This window comes from Aotus nancymaae, unplaced genomic scaffold (genome assembly GCF_030222135.1).
Source record: "Aotus nancymaae isolate 86718 unplaced genomic scaffold, 86718_ANA_hifiasm-v0.15.2.pri h1tg000030l, whole genome shotgun sequence".
Lineage (NCBI taxonomy): Eukaryota > Metazoa > Chordata > Mammalia > Primates > Aotidae > Aotus > Aotus nancymaae.
In genome coordinates this window covers 22,001,499-22,022,488 of record NW_026988443.1, presented here as the reverse complement: position 1 = coordinate 22,022,488, position 20,990 = coordinate 22,001,499, and the positions used below count along the sequence as shown (strand labels likewise).

Below are 20,990 nucleotides of genomic sequence, written 5' to 3'. Positions count from 1 at the left end.
GCATTAACCTGGCAGTATTAGCCACCAGCCTCTGAAAATCTCTTTGAACTTTTAGCCCTGTTGGTCAGAACCACCTCCACTCCTAAGAGAACCCTCATTCTGGTCTTGAACCTGACATGTTTCTTGCACAAACACAAACAAGCCAACACTTGCCTCGCTGCCTGTAGCATCTAGGAAACCATGCTTTCGATTCAGGTTGGCATGAATATTATCCTTCCATTTGAATCCTCTCTTTGATGGGCTTAATGACCTCTTGGTAAAAATCTCTCTGTCTTCTGAAGTCCCAGGAGACAACAGCAGTGTCTGCAGAGGAGTTGCCCTGTTTCCCAGGACAGTGTTGTTTGAGACAGAACCATGTGCTGGTGTTAAATCGCCGAGGCTGGTGGATAATTGTTGCTCTACATTGACGAGTAAAGCAGGGTCACTATTAAAATGGGTTGTGGCATACAGATCTGTGGAGGAAACAGGCTGAGAGATGAACCAGCCCTTTGACTCCCTCATGTCTCACTTCTACCCATATCTGGCCTGTACTCCAAGGGTCATAATAACCACTCTCTAGCATACACCATCAACTCTCTGACAAAACTCCAACTCTGATGGCTGGGCTTGGTGGCTAACGTCTGTAATCCCAGCACTTTGGGAGGCTGAGGTGGGCGGATCACAAGGTCAGGAGTTCAAGACCAGCCTGGCCAAGATGGTGAAACCCCGCCTCTACTAAAAATATAAAAATTAGCTGGGCATGGTGGCAGGCGCCTGTAATCTCAGCTACTCCGGAGGCCGAAGCAGAGAATCGCTTGAACTTGGGAGGTGGGGTTGCAGTGAGCAGAGACAGCACCACTGCACTCCAGCCTGGGCAACAGAGCAAGACTTCGTCTCAAAAAAAATCCCAACAAAACCCAAACCTCCAACTCTGGTTAAATTCAATCATCCACATGTTCCAAGCCTATATCAGAGCAGGGGAACATAGCCGGAGAACAAAACGCATCTGTTCTGACCTTTCTCACTTTAAACTCATGACCACTATAACTGCATTCTTAATGGTGCCTAGTTCTTCTAATTTTTTTTTTTTTTTTTTTTTTTGAGAGAGAGTCTCACTCTGTTGCCCAGGCTGGAGTGCAGTGGTATAATCTCAGCTCACTGCAACTTCTGCCTCCTGGGTTCAAGATATTCTCCTGCCCCAGCCTCCCAAGTAGCTGGGTCTATAGGCATGCACCACCATGCCCAGCTAATTTTTGTATTTTTAGTAGAGATGGGTTTTCGCCATGTCAGCCAGTCTGGTCTTGAACTCCTGGCCTCAAGTGACCCACCGGCCTCGGTCTCCCAAAGTGCTAGGATTACAGGCATGAGCCACCGTGCCCAGTCTCTCCTAATAGACTCTGGCCAATTTACTCTTCTATTCTCTGAGACAAATATTTCACATCTCTCTTCAAACTTCCAACACCTTCTCTTCCCTCCTTACTTCCGGGTCCCAACCTCCTTTATTTCACTGAGAGGCAATCAAAGAAAACATCTGCTTGGCGTGGTGGCTCACGCCTGTAATCCAAGCACTTTGGCGGCCAAGGCAGGCAGATTACCTGAGGTCGGGAGTTCAAGACCAGCCTGACCAACATGGTGAAACCCCGTCTTCAAAAAAAAAAGAAAACATCTAAGTGATTACACCATCAAATCTACCAACTCACCTGTATTTGTATTAATAAATTCTCTGCCTGTCTTCTTACAATAGATGAACTATCTGTACTTTTATCTAAAGCCAGACTCTCCACTGGTGGACTGGATTCTATTTTCTTATTTTCTTATAATGGTCCTTTTTCTCCCTGGCATCATCAGTTTTCCCTCTACTAGATCATTTCTAACAGGATCTCCTTGACCCCATCCCCTCTCCAGCTACAGTTCCATTTATCTGCTTCCATTTACTACAAAACTCCTTGAAGGGGTTGATATGGGTTGGCTGTATCCCCATCCAAATCTCATCTTGAATTATAGCTCCTGTAATTCCCACATGACATGGGAAGGACCTGGTGTGAGGTAACTGAATCATGGGGGTGGGTCTTTCCCGTGCTGTTCTCATGACAGTAAGTCTCACAAGATCTAATGGTTTATAAAGGGGAGTTCCCCTATACAAGCTCTCTTGCCTGCTGTCATGTAAGATGTGACTTTGCTCCTCATTCGTCTCCCACCATGGTTGTGAGGCCTCCCTAGCCATGTGGAACTGTGAGTCAATTAAACCTCTTTCCTTTATAAATTACCCTGTCTTGGGTATGTCTTTATTAGCAGTGTGAGAACAGACTAAGGGTTGTCTGTATTCAGTAACTCTACTGCCTTGCTTCCAATATTTTCTTTTCTTTTTTTTTTGGAGATGAAGTCTAGCTCTGTTGCCCAAGCTGGAGTACAGTGGCATGATCTTAGCTCACTGCAACCTCCGCCTCCTGGGTTCAAGCGATTCTCCTGCCTCAGCCTCCCAAGTAGCTGGGACCACAGGCTTGTGCTACTATGCCCGGCACATTTTTGTATTTTTAGTAGAGACAGGGTTTCACCATGTTGGCCAGACTGGTCTCGAACTCCAGACCACATGATCCACTGGCCTCAGCCTCCCAAAGAGCTGGGATTACAGGCATGAGCCACTGCACCTGGCCCACAGTAATTCTTAAGTGAGATCACGTCACTCCCTTGCTGTAAAGCCTCCAACTACTTCTGATCTCACCCAGAATAAAAGTGTGGCATCTTTCTTCATCTATACACTCTACTTACTTTGCTGCAGCTACACTGGCTTCCCTGAGCTTCCTTGAACATGACAAGTATGTTCCAGCCTCAGGACCTTTGCATTTATTCCCACTGTCTAGAAAGTTCTCCTCCCAGACCCACATGGCTTACACTCCCACTTCATTTAAGTCTCTACTTTTATGGTGCCTCATCAGAGCTTTCTTGACCATTCTATCTAAAGCATCCCCTCCTCCTTACCACTCTCTATGCCCTTATATAATTTTTTCCACAGCGCTTACCATAACCTGACATATATTTACATGTTAAAATGTTTGTCATGTGTCTTACCCCATTAGAATGTAAACTCCATGAAAGTAGGGGCTGTCTTTTTATTATGGTAAGAGATACATAGAACTTTAGTTTATTTGCTACTTTATTTGCAGAGCTAGAACAGTGTCTGGGACACTGTAGATGTTCGATAAGTTTGGCTGAATAAATAAATAACAGAAAAGTGATCTCTATCACTAACTCTGAAACTAACTTCTTCTGTTTTTGTTATTGTTTTTGAGACAGAGTCTTGCTCTGTCACTCAGGCTGGAGTGGAGTGGCCCAATCCTGGCTCACTGAAACCGCCGCCTCCTGGGTTTAAGCAATTCTCCTGTCTCAGCCTCTGGAGTAGCTGGGATTACAGGCGCATACCACCACGCCTGGCTAATTTTTTTTTTTTTTTGTATTTTTGGTAGAGATGGGGTTTCACCATGTTTGCCAGGCTGATCTTGAACTCCTGACCTTGTGATCTGCCCATCTTGGCCTCCCAAAGTGCTGGGATTGCAAGTGTGAAACTAACTTTTTCTGAAAGTAACTCAGGATAGAACTGACTAGATGTCCTGAGATGCTACTTAACTAAAATAGCAAGTAGCTGTGATGCTCACTTTCCTACAAATTTTCCCTATTACACACATCATGTTAAACTCATACCCTACGTATTTCTGGGGGGTTCCAAGAACCACTGGTGACCTTGAAATACAACTTAAGAAATCCTAATGCAATTCCAGAAGGGTTAATTCCAAAATTTTCAGTTATACCTTCTATCTTCATGCCTATGAAGAAGACCTGTAAACTGACAAGAAGCTGTTACCTGAACTAAGCTTCAAAAGCCTCCCAGCGCTGGAGTCAGGGTTTGACAGAGAAGTCAGTAAGTCTCCACAGGAGTGTGAAGTGGTGGCCTTTATGTCATTTGAAGGCTTTATGCTATATTCTTGATAGTTCTTGCTTCTCTGAGGTCTTTTACCAAGACTTCCATGCAGGGATAGAGTTTGAGAATAACGACTGTCATAATTTTCCAGACCAACATCTGAAGGTAACTGATAGGGATGGATCTGGCTAGAATCACCCACATCCAGGCATTTACTCAATGAGGCATCATGAGTAAGATGAAAAGTATCAGGTTTTGGTATCAATTCCTTTTCTGGAAAAGAACCTGAAGACTTACTGTCCAAAAAAGATAGTCGGTACCCTTCTCTAGTCATCTTCTCTGGGGATCGGACTGTGGACTGAAGAGGCAAGTAGTGTCTGAACTCTAATCTCCACCAAGGGAAAAAAACAAAACATGGTAAGAATTCTTTGTAGCCGAGCTGGGAGTACCTCTGTTCACTGAACATACTCTGTCTGCCAGAAACACTTATCAGGAAGAAGTGGTTTATAATTCTGATCAATGGCGCATAAAGTGAGGAAAGGACTTCCACATGGAACACCACCACCACCAATAATACATGGGACTTCTGTGTAAACAGGAAAGAATCTATAACATTCTGGAGACAAATTTCTTTTCTTTTTTTTTTTTTTGAGACAGAGTCTTAGTCTGTTGCCCAGGCTGGAGTGCATTGGCACAATCTCGGCTCACTGCAACCTCTGCTTCCCAGGTTCAAGAAATTTTCGTGTCTCAGCCTCCCGAGCAACTGGGATTACAGGCACGTGCCACCATGCCCAGCTAATTTTTGTATTTTTAGTGGAGATGGGTTTTGCCATGTTGACCAGGCTCATCTCCAACTCCTGACCTCAAGTCATCCACCTACCTCGGCCTCCCAAAGTGCTGGGATTATAGGAATGTGATACCATGCCCACCTAATTTTTGTATTTTTTGTAGAGATGGGGTTTCACCATGTTGGCCAGGCTGGTCTTGAACTCCTGACCTCAGGTGATCCACCTGCCTCGGCCTCCCAAAGTGCTGGGATTACAGACATGAGCCACTGCGCCCAGCCAAAAAAAATTTTTTTTTCATTAGCCAGGTGTGGTGGTAGTCCTAACTACTTGGAAGACTGAGCTGGGAGGATTGCTTGAGCCCGGAAGTTTGAGGTTATAATGAGCTATGATTGTGCCACTGTACTGTCCAGCCTGGACAACAGATTGTGACCCTGTCTCAAAAAAAAAAAAGTGGAAAGAGAGAATGAACTGCCAACCTAAAAATCTATACCTCCCAAAAAAAATACCTTTCAAGGATGATGGTGAAATAGAGGCATTATCACACAAAGAAAAGCTGAAAGAGCTCATCACTAATAGACCTACACTAAAGTATGTACTACTAAAAGGCAAGGGAAAATGATATCAGAAGGGAAGTCTGGGAAGAAAAAGGAAGTGAGCAAACCGTGGTAAATAAATGGATAGATTTAAATAAACATTAACTATATTAAAAATAATGTCTTGTGAAGTCTTTAAAAATATAGAGAATTTAAAAAATCAATAATAATAACATATAAGTCTTCCAAAGACGATTATAGTAAAAAAAAGAAAAAAAAAACATAAGTCAGGAAAGAGTAAATGGAATAAAGTACTCTAAGGTTTTTGAATTATCCAAAAGAAGACTTAAGGTATTAACATGTAAAAATTATGTAAGTTAAGGACACATATTATCATTTGGGGAATAATACTGAAAGCATAGAAAAAGTACATAACTTATAAACTAGTAGAAACAAATGGAAGAATAAAAAATAATATAAAAGAAGACAAAAAAAGTAAGAAAAAGAATAGTTGGCCAATGCAAAAAAATCAAGAACAAAGGAGGTCAGAATATTCACTCTTTAAGCAGAAAAGTCCCACAGGTTACTAGTCATCCTGACAGTTTTTCATGAAAGCAGAAATTAGTTGGCTAAATAGGGCCCCCATATTGAGACATCTTCATCTCCCAAATCCCATCACATCCAGACTTCTCTGATTAGTGTGGGGGGAAAAATACTCAGTGAGCAAAATATTTACCATCTTCCTGGTGATTGTCACTTGGCATCTCCCTTCTTGCCACTTCCTGTGTCTAAAAAAAGTTAGAAAGTTTAGGTAGAAGGAAGTCCATGTGCATTCAAATATGGAGCTTATTAGACCAGGGGTTCAGAATACTTTCCTATTAAAGGGAAAGACTATCCTTGCAAGCTAGGGAAACAGACCTTTAAGCAAAGGTCCAGTTTAAGTCTATTTTAAAACAGTCACAATACAAGGAGATTCCAGAGTTGCTTGAATATCCTTAGGAGGTAAAGGACATAGCAAACAATGACTGTATTTTCTCTGCTTTAGATAGCTCAGCATAGAAGTTAGACAATGGCTACTTTCCAACTGCTTTTTCTGTTTAAAGGACTTTCAGACTTATTTTACTGGCTGGTAAAGCTATAAACCACAGTAGCTAAGGGGGTTTTAATAGGCTGAAAATTAATCAGAAGCATAACTATGCAAGGATTAAAGCAAAATAGAAAGCCATCTAGGGTTTGCTCTTAAAAAAATTATCTTAAAAGTATTAAGTATCTTTTTGGTAGTCATGGAGAGAAAGAAATCCCACTTCCTTATTACTAAAACTAAAAAGATATAGCAAGCTATTCAATTTCCTTTTTTCTCACTTTAACAAGTAATTTCAGAGAAGTTTTTTGTTTGCTTTTTTATCTAAGAAGTGCTATTTAACTGGAGATTGCAATACTCTTTGTCTCCATTTCCTTAAGTCAATATGGTTTTAAAAATGGTAACTGAGATCATTTCTAAGTCACTCAAGTAGAATCTCCAAAAACAAAGAAACTGATTAAATGCTTATCTTTTTAAAAGATGAAGTTATATATCCAGACTGAACAGTACTAACTTTACTAATTCAATCTTGATTATCCAAATTATGGATTAATCAGAGCCTTTGCTGCTTTTCTTTCTCTTCCTGGCTATTTCCTACAATTTTACTGCTCATAAATGTATCAAAGAAAGGGCACAGAAAGGGAGGTGAATATGAAGTAGTCAATTCTGCTCCTTGTATCATATTCGCTCATACAAACAAGTCTTACATAATGGTTGCAACCCTTCTCTCACCAGTTTTTTCACTAAAAACTTATTTTTCACTCCTCTCCCATCTTGCATGATCTCTATCTTCCCATTGCCCACAACTTCCATGCCATCTCTACCCCTTAAACTTTGCTTTTTTTGTTACACTGCAGAGGCAGCTTTGGGAAAGCCATCCCTGAAATGTAAGACTCAATATTAAAAGGTAGAGGTAGAAAATGTAAGAAGCAAGGCAACAGGAGATGGAGATTTTGGATAGAGAGGAGAAAATTTAAAACCAGTCAAAAACTGTAACAGTTGCATTCTTGTTTGAGGACCGAAACGCCTGTCATAGATATGCTAAAGTTATATGTATAAATACATGACATTAGATAACAGGTTAGTGGGAGAAAGGGAAATGGGAGATTGAAATTAATGGAGAAGGTACTCTGCATTCTGTCCTGTCCTTTCCTTTAAAAGGGTCTAAAGTGCCTTCAGTCAATAAGTCCTCTGAAACCTTCATAAATAATTGAGAGCCCATTCAATTATCAGTATTAATCATTGACTAGTCAACATATCCGCAGGAGAGTGAATACATTACCTGTGTCCCTAGTGGGAAGTTGTCTAATTTCTGAGCAGGTGTACCGTTGCCCTGGGTTGCAGAAGTACTTAGGGAATCCTTTATTTTCCGGTTGGGGAAGGGAATAAAAAGTCCTTTGTTTGAGTCTGTGTTAAAAGAAAAGGCATACAATGAAGCACTGACCAGACTTCAAAGGCAGCATGTCTAATGGAAAGATACTAGAAGGAAAGTCACAAGATTGAGTGCTAGTTCTGGTGCCACCACTTGGAGACCATGTGAACTTGGGCAAATCACTTAACCTCTCTACATTTCTCACTTCATTTGGAAAACAGAGATGATAAAATCTAAACTGCCTATCTCTTAGGGTTGAGCCAGGTTAAAAAAATGGATATGAAATGGCTTCATAAATTATGAAGTGCTCAACAGAAACTGAGTGGAAGGCAAATATTTCACACATTTCCTAAGCGAATAAATAATTAACATTAATACCAATTCAATAATCTCCAACTAAAGAGGGAGATCCTGGGAATAGACTCCTGGCATTACATATCTCCAGGATACTAATCAGCAGTCAGCACTGATTGACTATTTCAAACCAGCCTTTTTCTGCCTTGTTTTCTCTCTTTTGTAAAAAGAGAGAAACTAGTCAGGACCTATTTCATGGAGAAGAATGCTAAATCCTTAGGTCTCCCAATATATTTTTTACAGGTTATTTTGTTTAATTTTGTTTTATTCCTCTCTAATGCTATTAGAGAGGTTCTTGTTTTATTGGTTACCACACAGAGAATGTGGAAATATCATTCCCTGTTATTTATAAAATCCTTGTAAAATTATTGATCAACTTAGTGATTGGGCTGGAAATATTCACCATGAGCTTAAATATATTTATTAGTAGTACTTTAGGATCTCTATATAAATTCAAATTTATGGCCGGGCATGGTGGCTCACACCTGTAATCCCAGGACTTTAAGAAGCTGAGGCAGGTGCATCATGAAGTCAGGAATTTGAGACCAGCCTGGACAACATGGTGAAACCCTGTCTCTACTAAAAATATAAAAATTAGCCAGGCATGGTGGCCCGCGCCTGTAATCCCAGCTACTCGGGAGGCTGAGACAGAAAAACTGCTTGAACCCGGGAGGTGGAGGTTGCAGTGAGCCGAGATCGCGCCACTGCACTCCAGCCTGGGCAACAGAGCAACTCTCTCTCTGGAAAAGAAGGAAAAAAAATTAGAACACTCTGTATATTACTTTGAATAATATTTGTTTTCTATATTTTTATTTTTACATTAAAAACAATTTTTTAAAAATAGAGACAGGGTCTCCCTATGTTACTCAGGTGGGTCTAAACCCCTAGGCTCAAGCGATCTGCTAGCCTCGGCACTGAAAGTGTTAGGATTACAGGCATGAGCCACCATGCCTGGCAAGATTTATTTTCTAATGAAAGAAAAATAATTTTTAAAAAGTAAAGGAAATAGCGTTCCATTTTCATTTAAAAAATCCTGTTAGGGCCAGGCACTGTGGCTCACACCTGTAATCCCAGCACTTTAGGAGGCCGAGGTGGGTGGATCACCTGAGGTCAGGAGTTTGAGAGCACCCTGGCCAACATGGTGAAACTCCATCTCTACTAAAAATACAAAAATTAGCCGGGCATGGTGGTGGATGCCTATAATCCCAGCTACTTGAGAGTCTGAGGCAGGAGAATTGCTTGAACCCAGCAGGCGGATGTTGCAGTGAGCTGAGATCACACCACTGTACTCCAGCCTGGGTGACAGAGCGAGACTCCATCTCTGAAAGAAGAAAATCCCATTAGTAGTTTGCAGTTCAACTTTCAAATTTTGATGTTAGTTTCATACATATATTCACAAAAAAGTGACAAATAAATTTTAATATTTCTTCCTGTTTTATAATTTTACTTTTTTATTTTTTTTGAGACAGTCTCGCTCCGTTGCCCAGGCTGGAGTGCAGTAGCGTGATCTCGGCTCACTGCAACCTCCAGGATTCTTCTGCTTCAGCCTCCTGAGTAGCTGGGACTACAGGTGTGCCACCACCACAGCCGGCTAATTTTTTGTATTTTTAGTAGAGACGAGGTTTCACCGTGTTAGCCAGGATGGTCTCGATCTTCTGACCTCATGATCTGCCCACCTTGGCCTTCCAAAGTGCTGGGATTACAGGCATGAGCCACTGTACCCAGTCTCAAATTGCTAATCACCAATAAAAACAACACAATCCCTGACTTTTAAGATATTATGTAATAACTATTGCAGATATAATTATTAAAGGAAATTAGTGAGGTGATTTTTTTCCCATCATGCACAAACTGTGTGTACTCTTAGTAACCTTGTGTTCTCTCCCCCTTTAAATAATAGTTGTGTCTTTTATTCAGAAATTCTATTCTTCTAAAGTTTGAACTATAGAGCAAAACACTGCAGGTGAAAATACTTCATGTTTTGTGTCCAGGCTTTCTTTTCATATCCTCCAGGACTTAATCTGTGCTTCCTCATCTGCATTTATTTTACCATTGCCTCCTAGGACAGGTCCTCATTACCTCCCACTAACTAAATCTAGCTTATCTCTCAAACTCATACATTTAAGCCTGCCTCACCTCTAAGAAATATTTAATTATTACCTATTTTCAAGAGAAGAAAATGAACATAATTAGTAAAGGGCCCTTTGCAACTTGGCCTTATCTCCAGCCACAAGCTGAGTCAATTTTCTGATCTGTCTCACCTGTCTTTGCTGCTGCTTTTCCCTCTACATTGAACGCATTTTTCCCTCAACTATGCCCGCTGAATTCTATTTGAACGCCCAACTGAAGTGTTTCCTCTCTTGTGCAGCCTTTTCCCAGGCCTGCAATGAGTACTAACTGCAACCGCCTTTCCTTGAACATCCCTCTGTATCTCTGCCACAGTGGAGCTCTTGTCTCACAGTGAAGCCTACTTGTGACTTAATTAGCTGTAATAAATACTCTCCAGAGTATGTGAAGATGTGACACTATTTTAATCATTTCCTTGTCTGCTTAGCCCCTAACACAGGATTTGCCCAGTAGATAACGCACTTCTTTGCTGAATTGCTCTCATTTCCACTTGCAGAGATTGCTGACTGCCCTACTCCCATATTCATTATTCTCCTCTTAGAACTTTCCCCATGGCAGCCCTAGATTGTCAACATCTAGTTTTCTATATGAGAGAGAAATGAACTATCTTGTTTTAAGTGACTATTTTGAGAAGTCTGTGGTATTCCAAGCTAATTTTTATTCAGCCAAAACTCCATTATGGCTAAAGCAAGAATGACATGGATCAACATGTTAAAATAGGATGGATTTCAATGAGTTATAAAGAATATCTTGACACATCTTCTAGACACAGGAATGAGCCACTGAGGTTGGCTGTGGTGAATTTTTCCTTGTTATTTTAGAATAAGATCAGTATATTTTTAGAAGATCAGTATATTTTAGGTAGGACTCTATTTAAAGGTAAAGAGAACTGGCTAAATGAGTGAATTAGGTCCTTTTCAACTAGTACCTAAAGGATAAATGTAAATTATTCTTAGTAAGGTATTCATTGTTCTCCAGAATCGACCTTCTACCCAACATAAACTTTCCAACCAACCACACCAACACATGGCTTTCTTCACAACTTACCATGCTCCTTACCACTTCCTCATAGTAATTCACACCAACCTCACCAACCAATACGGGCTGCTCCTCTTTTCAGGCCATCCCATTGCTCTCCAGCCTGTAAGGTCTGATGGCTTTGTTTCCCTATCTGCCACAAAATCTTTCTCCACTGCCCCACCACACACTGGGCTTCTATAGCATGTCACCAGGCACATCAGTGTTTCTCAAGCTCAATGTTCTAATAAACTCTGAGAACAGGAGTCCAGTTCAAGAAACTACAATTTAAGAAACTAAACTCGTATACAAAGACATCTTAAAAAGATTATATTGGAATAATTTGGCAGTTTCTTACAAAGCTCAACATACTGTTATATGATCCAGCAATCATGTTCTTTGTTAATTACCCAAATGAGTTGAAAACTTATGCCCACACAAAAACCTGCACGAGGTTGTTTATAATAACTCTAGTCATAATTGCCAAAACTTGGAAGCAACCAAGATGTCTTTCAGTGGGTGAGTAGATAAATAAACTGTGGTACATCCAGACAATAAAATATTATTCAGCACTAAGAAGAAATGTGCTGTCAAGCCATGAAAAGGCATGTAAGAAACTTAAGTGTATATTGCTAAGTGAAAGAAGACAATCTGAAAGGCCACATACTGAATGATTCCAACTACACAACATTCTGGAAAAGGCAATACTATGGAGACCGTAAAAAGATCAGTGGTTGCCAAGAATTACAGAGGATGAAGGAATGAATAGGCAAGCACAGATAATTCATAGGGCAGTGAAGCTATTTTTGTATGATACTACAATGGTAGATACATGTCATTATACATTCATCAAACCCATAGAATGTACCCAAGAGTGAAACCTAATGTAAACTATGGACTTCCGTGTTTCAGTACAGGTTAACCTGATTGTAACAAATGTACCACTCTGAGGCAGGATGTTCATAGTAGGGGAGGCTGTACATGTGTGCTAGTAGAGTATATGGGAACTCTACTGTCTGCTCAATTTTGCTTTGAGTCTAAAACTGTTCTAAAAAATAAAGTATGTTTTAAAAATCAGATTATTGGCCAGATGCAGCGGCTCACATCTGTAATCCCAGCACTTTGGGAGGCCCAGGTGGGTGGATCACTTGATGTTGGGAGTTCCAGACCAGGCTGGCCAACATGGTAAAACTCCATCTCTACTAAAAACACAAAAATTAGCTGGGCCTGGCGGTGCACACCTGTAATCCCAGGTACTCGGGAGGCTGAGGCATGACAATTGCTTGAACCTGGGAAGCGGAGGTTACAATAAGCCGAGATGGCACCACTGCACTCCAGCCTGAGCAACTGAGTGAGACTCTGTCTCAAAAAAAAAAAAGTTTCGGCCAGGTGTGGTGGCTCACGCCTGTAATCCCAGCACTTTGGGAAGCCAGGGTGGGTGGATCACCTAAGGTCAGGAATTTGAGACCAGCCTGGCCAACATGGTGAAACCCCATTTCTACTACAAATACAAAAATTAGCTGGATGTAGTGGTGCACATCTGTAATCCCAGCTGCTCGGGAGGCTGAGGCATAAGAATTGCTTGAACCCGGGAGGCAGAGGTTGCAGTGAGCCAAGATCGCGCCATTGCACTACAGCCTGGGCCACAGAGCAAGACTCCATCTCAAAAAAAAAAAAAAAAAAAAAGTTTCACTAAAATGTATGGGCTTTGGGTAGGATTTGAGTAAAGCATTACAAGCAGAGGGACAGCATTAGTTTAGGGACAGAGGAGGGAGAAAGGAAAAACTATTTGGGGAGGAAGGAGTGGTGTGATTAAGTATTGGACATTGTAGCTGATAAACAGAAGATAAGATTTCAGTTTAGGCTGAAGAGATAAATTACAGATAGAGCTTAGGGGAGTCTTATATGACAAGCAAAGGAATTTAGGCTTAATTTAGTAGGGGAGTGGGAGCGAGAGAAGTTTTTGAGCAGGCAAGCATAATGAATTATCACAGCTGTGTTTTAAAAGAATTAATCTGGCAGCAAAGTTCAAAATGAATTGAAGGAGGAAGAGACTGGGAAGCAGTATCATGTAATGGTTAAGAGGACTGTGATGACAGATGGACCAGAGTTTGACTCCCAGCTCTGCCACCTAGGGAAGTGGAGGTGGCAGTGAGCTGAGATCCCGCCACTGCACTACAGCCTGGATGACAGAGTGAGACCCTGTGTCAGAAAAAAAAAAAAGGAAAGGAAGGCTTGTCAATTTGGATCATAGTATAGGGCAGGAACATTCAGCTCAGAGGAGTAGCAGCATCAAATCCCAACATGATTCTGGGTCAGGGTGATGGGAAAGTTGTAACACTGATGAAACCCTAAGAGCTGTTTAGGTCTGGGGGAGAGGGGCTCATTTGTTTGTTTGTTTGTTTGTTTTGGGGGTTATTTTGGACATGTTTAGCTTTGGACATGTTTAGAAAGTTAAACAATGTTGATTCCAAGTATATATTACTAGTTGGTCAACAGAAATATGAGCCTGGTGCAGAGAGAGACTGGTGCCAGTTGTCAAAGCTAGACCAATATATTTAAGATATAGGAAATAATATAAAATAAATATAAATAAATAAAACAGGCTGGGCACAGTGGCTCACACCTATAATCCTAGCACTTTGGGAGGCTGAGGAGGGCAAATAGCTTGAGCTCAGGAGTTCAAGATCAGCCTGGGCAACATGACAAAACCCCCTCTCTACAAAAAAATACAAAACTCAGCTGGGCATGGTGGCACACATCTGTAGCCCTGCCTACTCAGGAGTTTGAAGTGGGAAGATGGCTTGAGCCCAGGAGGCAGAGGTTGCAGTGAGCTGAGATTGCACCACTGTACTCTGGCCTGGGCAACAGAATGAGATCTGCCTCAAAAAATAAAATAAAATAAATAAAAAATTGATGTATTTATAAATAAAGCTGTAAAATCCATGAGATCAATAGGGGCAAAGACTAGGAGAGCCTGAAGATATAGCCTAGGTATGCCTATTTTGGGGATATGGGAAGAGAGAGAGGAACCTTTCAAAGAGTCAAAGATCATGTGGTTAGGAGACTAAGAGGAAGATCCAAGATAGTGGAGGTTCATTGCCTATTTGAAATGATTGGTGGGAAAACACCACTGTGAACAACTGAGCTAGTGGGAGATGTTCTCCCGAAAGTTTTCTCCTAGCCTGTGGCATGGCCATTAACATGGCATAACCACTTTGATCATATTGGATTACCAACAGTGCTTACTGGCAACACTCTCCAGGGAATCCAGCACAAACACAATTTTTAGTGAAAAACAAAGCTCCTTAACGTTTCAAAGCAGCAAAATAAATTTTATATTTAAAAAAAATCCAGGGAACAGCTGGAGCTTCTAAGAACCTTTAGAAATGGGCCCTTTAGCAAAACAGTTTGTTCTTAGAAGAGACAGCGCACTTTCAGACTTTTTAAATGTGTTAATGAAGTAATGAGGCATAAATGAAGTCTAATTCAGCTCATACAAAAAGATGCAGTCAAATTATGCCTCAGCCTATTTTTCTCTGACTGGAAATGGATATATAAATGCCTGTATCTAGAAAAAAAGACTAGGCTGTATACCAAAGGCAGTATACCAAGGAACCCTGTATACAAAAGGATTCTTTTTAGGGGATAGGCTTATGAGTGACTAAATTGTTTTTCATGCTTTTCAGTCTTTTCCAAAATTATTACAATAAAGTTGTATCAATTTTAAAATATAAAAAATGCTATTTAAAATGAAGTTAAGTAATCCATACTTCCAATATTTATATGTACTGGGATATCCAAGAAATGAACATTAAAATCACATCTCATTATGTCTTTTTATTTGTTTTTTGAGACAGAGTCTCACTCTGTCAACCATGCTGGAGTGCAGTGGCATGATCTTGGCTCACTGCAACCTCCATCTCCCAGGATCAATCAAGTCTTGTGCCTCAGCCATCCAAGTAGCTGGGATTACAAGTATGTGCCACCATGCCTGGCTACTTTTTATATTTTTAGTAGAGAGGGGGTTTTACCATGTTGGCCAGGAAGGTCTTGAATTCCTGGCCTCAAATGATCCATCCATCTCAGCTTCCCAAAGTGCTGGGATTACAGGTGTAAGCCACTGTGCCTGGCCTGTGTCTTATTTTCTCACAAAATACAGTAAAAATGATTTGTCAATAAATGATAAGAAATCAGGAAAATAAAATATATGTTATAAACTGAAAATCCTTAATGTCTAAACTACAGTGTAGAGTCAATCTACTAAAGTTATTGCTGGGCTTTTAGGAATTGATTTTCAGAGTTAGTGTATAATTCACTAGATCTTTCCAAGGGAAGAAGCACTGAGACCAAAGAACATTTTCTCAAGTAAAAGGTCACTTGATTTATCTGACAGTGCTAAGCTAATCCACAGGGATTCACTGGATGCAACTTCTCTGGTGGAAAGCTTTCTTCCAGCCTGTGGCATGACCATTTTATTATTTATTTATAATAATGTGGCATAACCACTTTATTATTTATTTCTTTATTTCTTTTTGAGATGGAGTTTCGCTCTTGTTGCCCAGGCTGGACTGCAATGGTGCAATTTCAGTTCCCTGCAAACTCTACCTCCTGGGTTCAAGCGATTCTCATGCCTCAGCCTCCCAAGTAGCTGGGATTACAGGCATGCACCACCATGCCTGGCTAATTTTGTATTTTTAGTAGAGAGATGGGGTTTCTCCACGTTGGTCAGACTGGTCTCAAACTCCCGATTTCAGGTGATCTGCCCGCCTCGGCCTCCCAAAGTGCTGGGATTACAGGCATGAGCCACCACACCCAGCCTGGCATAACCACTTTAATCATACTGACTTATCAATTGTATTTACAGGAGTACAGTAAACATTCCCCAGGAATATATCCCAAACACAAGAGATTCCACAGCTGCAAAGGTTCTTGGGTGGGCAGCCCAGGAGGCCCAGGGTATAAGCTGCATGTATGCAAATGAGTTGCCAGTCCCTGACTAATGAAATCAATCACTGATGTAATGTGATTTTCTGGGTATACTAACGATGTAAAGTGATGTAAATGAAATTGAACTTTCCAAGTATAGCTTGTGCTTTGATGGGCTCTGGGTTAGACCTGTTCTGTAAGGTCCTTCTGGCAGTGAGAGGATGGAAGAAAAACACAACCAGTAAACCTGTGCTTGCTTCAAATCTGTTCTTTCTCAACTATGTGTCTTCATCTTACATTGGTTATGACAGCTGAGATTACTGATGTTTTAATCATATTATAATCACAGAGAGAAAACTTACCCATTTCAATCCTGCTGTCAACATTAGCACTGACTTTTGATGCAGAGCATTCATCTGTTACACAGTTTTTCATTGTCTTCTCCCTAGAGCTGCCCACATAGAATAATTTATTTCAAATTAAAAAAAAAAGGCTTCTGAGATCACCAGTAAATGCTGTTTAGAAAACAGTTTATGGTGTTAAGATTTTTCTTTTTCTTTTTTTTGAAACGGAGTCTCCCTCTGTCGCCCAGGCTGGAGTGCAGTGATGCAATCTCGGCTCACTGAAACCTCCGCCTCCCGGGTTCAAGCGATTCTCCTGTCTCAGCCCCCCAGTAGCTGGGATTACAGGCACGTACCACCACACCTGGCTAAGTTTTTGTAATTTTAGTAGAGATGAAGTTTCACCATGTTGGCCAGGCTGGTCTCAAACTCCTGACCTCATGATCTGCCCACCTTGGCTTCCCAAAGTGCTAGGATTACAGGCGTGAGCCACCGCACCCAGCCCAGATTTTTCTCAAATGCTCTAGAATATATTAATTTAATTATGTTTAAGGTGGGTGCAGTGGCTCATACCTGTAATCCCAGAACTTTGGGAGGTCAAGGCGGGCAGATCATAAGGTCAGGAGTTTGAGACCAGCCTGGCCAACACGGCGAAACTAAAAATTTTAGTCTCTGCTAAAAATACAAATACAAATACAAAAAAATACAAGATACAAAAAAACCCACAAAAAACAAATACAATTTTAGTCTCTACTAAAAAGTACAAAAATTAGCCAGGCGTGGTGGCATGCACCTGTAGTCCCAGCTACGCAGGAGGCTGAGGCAGGAGAATTGCTTGAACCCAGGAGGTGGAGATGGCAGTGAGTCAAGACTGCGCCACTGTACTCCAGCTTGGATGACAGAGCGAGACTCCATCTCAGGAGAAAGAAAAAAAATTATCTTTCACAAATAATTCCATTAAAGCCATACTTTGTTTTTTTAAAAAGTAATATTTATACTGGGAAATATGAGAGGACACTATATAGTTCAGCTTTAAAGTGTGAAAGCCAGAAGATTTAAAACTTAGATACTGTGTTTTCTTGATACAAACTTAGATCTGAATTGAGGGAGTAGAATAGTTTTTTTTGAATTAAAATACTCATAGTTAGGACACAGAAGGGAAGGTTCTGTTAGCAAGAATTATAGAGGAGACAACTACAGCCATTAGTTAGAAAAACAGCCAAGAAAGGCAGTAGGTATCTTGGGTAGTAGAGTAAGTACACGAAGCCTAGACTCTATGTACCAGATGCTTTACAATCACCATTTCATGTAATCATAAAAGGCCCCCTACTGGTTATTATCTCCATTTATAGGTGGGGTAACTGGGACTCAGAAAGGTTTACAAAAAAAACTTCACCCAAGGTTAGAAAACTTATAAGATATTAATAGTAATACAGGGTACTTGAGTAACATTTTGCTTCCAGTTTTACAATCTTTTTACGGTAACTAAACAGATAAATGATGGAATTAATTATTTGCCATATTAGAAAGTTTATTCTGTTATACGTTAATTATTATCTGTATTTTTGTAGTAAATAATACCCAATGCATTTAAAATAGGAATTAATCCATAAAACATTAACACAGGCCAAGTGCGGTGGCTCACGCCTGTAATCCCAGCACTTTGGGAGGCCAAGGCAGGCAGATCACAAGGTCAAGAGATCGAGACCATCCTAGCCAACATGGTGAAACCCTGTCTCTACTAAAAAATACAAAAATTAGCTGGGCATGGTGGTGCACACCTGTAGTCCCAGTTACTCGGGAGGCTGAGGCAGAAGAATTGCTTGAACCTGGGAGGCAGAGGTTGCAGTGAGCCAGGATCGCGCCACTGCACTCCAGCCTGGCGCCTGGTGACAGAGCAAGACTCTGTGCCAAAAATAAATAAATAAATAAATATATATATATATCACAATGTTTTAGAAGCGTTCAATTTTTGTCTAAAGTGTGAATATTCTATGCAAAGTAACCTCAATAAATCTGATTTTAAAAAATAGGAAACTAAGAATGTTCACTGAAGGCTACACTATAAAATATATAATGGATCAGAGCAGAGACAGCAAAGTCACTGGAAAAGGAAAGGATCTCAGACCAACAGGCACTGACTTCATTCATTCATCATTCATCACATTATTTCTTAGCAACATCTGTATTCCAGACATGGTTCTAGCAACTAGGAATACTGTAATAAGCAAGACCAACAGATCCTTGTTCTCATGGAGTTTATGTTCTAGTAGTAGAGGTAAAAGCAATAAACAAACAAATAAAAGACTTATTCTTGAGAAGAATATAAGAATAATGTTGTGGGGACATGTTCATGATACCTCGTTAAATTAAAAATGGGAAGCTAGGCAGTGGTGTGCACCTATAATCCCAGCTACACAGGAGGCTGAGGCAGGAGAATCACTTGAACCCAGGAGGTGGAGGTTGTAGTGAGCCAAGATTGTGCCACTGCACTCCAGCCTGGGTGACAGAGTGAGACTCCGTCTCAAAAAAAAAAAAAAAAGATATTTGCCAGAATATAATGTTTCTTTCTGAATGGTAGGATTATGAATTACTTATTTTTTCTCTTGTGTTTTTTTCTGTACTTTCCAAATTCTCAACGATAAGCATGTATTACCTTTGTCATCAGAAAAAAATACTAATAGATACATCTATATGTGACTATAGTACAAGGGTATCTGGAAGGATGTATACCAAACATTACTAATAGTGAACTCTCAATTACAGGATATGAAGTAATTTTGACTTTTTTAAGTGTACTTTTCTGTATTATTAAAATTGTAACGGACTGCTATCTATTTTTTTTAAATAATAAAGCTACTTTTTTTTTTTTTTTTTTTTTTTTGAGACGGAGTTTCGCTCTTGTTACCCAGGCTGGAGTGCAATGGTGCGATCTCGGCTCACCGCAACCTCCGCCTCCCGGGTTCAGGCAATTCTCCTGCCTCAGCCTCCTGAGTAGCTGGGATTACAGACACGCGCCACCATGCCCAGCTAATTTTTTGTATTTTTAGTAGAGACGGGGTTTCACCATGTTGACAAGGATGGTCTCAATCTCTTGATCTCGTGATCCACCCGCCTCGGCCTCCCAAAGTGCTGGGATTACAGGCGTGAGCCACCGGGCCCAGCAAAGCTACTTTTTAAAAAGTATAGGTTTGAGGATGGAAGACAATGTTTCCTTCTTTTGATAGGATTTTAGTAACAAAAAATGGACAAAGCTACCATTCAGAAATTTTAGAGCCTCAAGGTTTGTTCACTTTTTGTTTTGAAGAGAAATGCTTCTCTTCCCTTCCTTTAACAAATTTATCTCTAACAATCTTGCCCATGATAATGTAATCCTAATTCAATAGGAAAAGATCACAAACTGATTGATAACTCTACCTAGAAAGAGTTGGTAAGCATTTATGGGGATAAGTAATCTCATAGTATCCTACCTGTGAGCAACAGCTTTAGAGAATTTACAATTATACCCAAAGCAGACCCAATAGTTCAAGAAAACAAGAATGTACCCACTGAGGGCCAGATGATCATCCCAGATAAATCTCAGTTTGCAGAATAGACACTTTATTCCTGATCTGAGGATTCTTATAATTTGTGGGAAATTTCTGCTGGAAAATCAAGAAAGCTAAGCAGGAATTCACTATGTCCTATATCCAGAACCAAACTTAAAAATCTTGTAAATAATCTTCTTACATTTTTTCCACCTCTAAAAGAAAATTTCCACTGTTGCCCAACTGACTAAAATGTAGCTTGGCAGCTTTTCTCTCACCTTCACGTATAGCCCGGTCATCTGGAGGCAAAAACCATGGTCTGAGCATGTTTCTTTTTTTGGTGTAACCATAACTGGTAGTTAATCAGAAAACCATATTCACAGAAGAAAAATTAAGACCAGTCTCATCTTGACAGTGTTAGAGACAGGTCACAAAATAATGCTATTATGTTGTCACTGGAGCAGGCAGTAACTCAGGGAGACTACAGGGAGCCATAGTGACCACTCCCTCACAGTTATAGCTACCCTTCAGGAAAGCAGAGCTTGCAGCAGCAAACAATTCAAATACCTAAAGTTAGGGCTGAAAGTCATACCATTGTCTGAAAGAGTTTACTTAGTTTCCCTACAATGACTTTCCCAGGGCCATGTGAAATCCAATTTTGTATCAATAAGAAATGTATACTCAACAATAAAATTATAAGGAAGTCCAGCCTGGGCAACATAGTAAAACCCCATCTCTACAAAAAATACAAAAATTAGCTGGCTGTGGTGGTGCGTGCCTGTAGTCCCAGCTACTTGGGAGACTAAGATGGGAGGATCACTTGACCCTGCCTCATAAATAAATAAATAAATAAAGTAAAATAATAAGAAAATACAGATCAGCTCATTTGAAGGAATATTTCTTGTTTCTTGCCAACTAAGCCCCAAAGAATTATTGTATTAGTTTTCTCTTGCTAATACAGTTGCAAAGTTGGGGCACCTGGAAAAACAATTCTCAACCTGGAAATTTTCTGTTGAGGAGGAAGGG

At 40.4% G+C, this 20,990-nt stretch overlaps 1 protein-coding gene across 1 annotated transcript in view; it reads right to left on the bottom strand.

Moving 5' to 3' along the window:
• Positions 1 to 20,291, bottom strand: part of LRRC36 (leucine rich repeat containing 36) — a 33,487-nt gene extending 13,196 nt beyond the window's left edge. Inside the window, 6 exon segments of the mRNA XM_064382947.1 lie at positions 154 to 452; positions 3,839 to 4,279; positions 5,953 to 6,004; positions 7,580 to 7,704; positions 16,459 to 16,547; positions 20,167 to 20,291. Coding sequence (XP_064239017.1) covers positions 154 to 452; positions 3,839 to 4,279; positions 5,953 to 6,004; positions 7,580 to 7,704; positions 16,459 to 16,547; positions 20,167 to 20,291 — 1,131 coding nt within the window.
• Between the last annotated feature and the right edge of the window lie 699 nt (positions 20,292 to 20,990).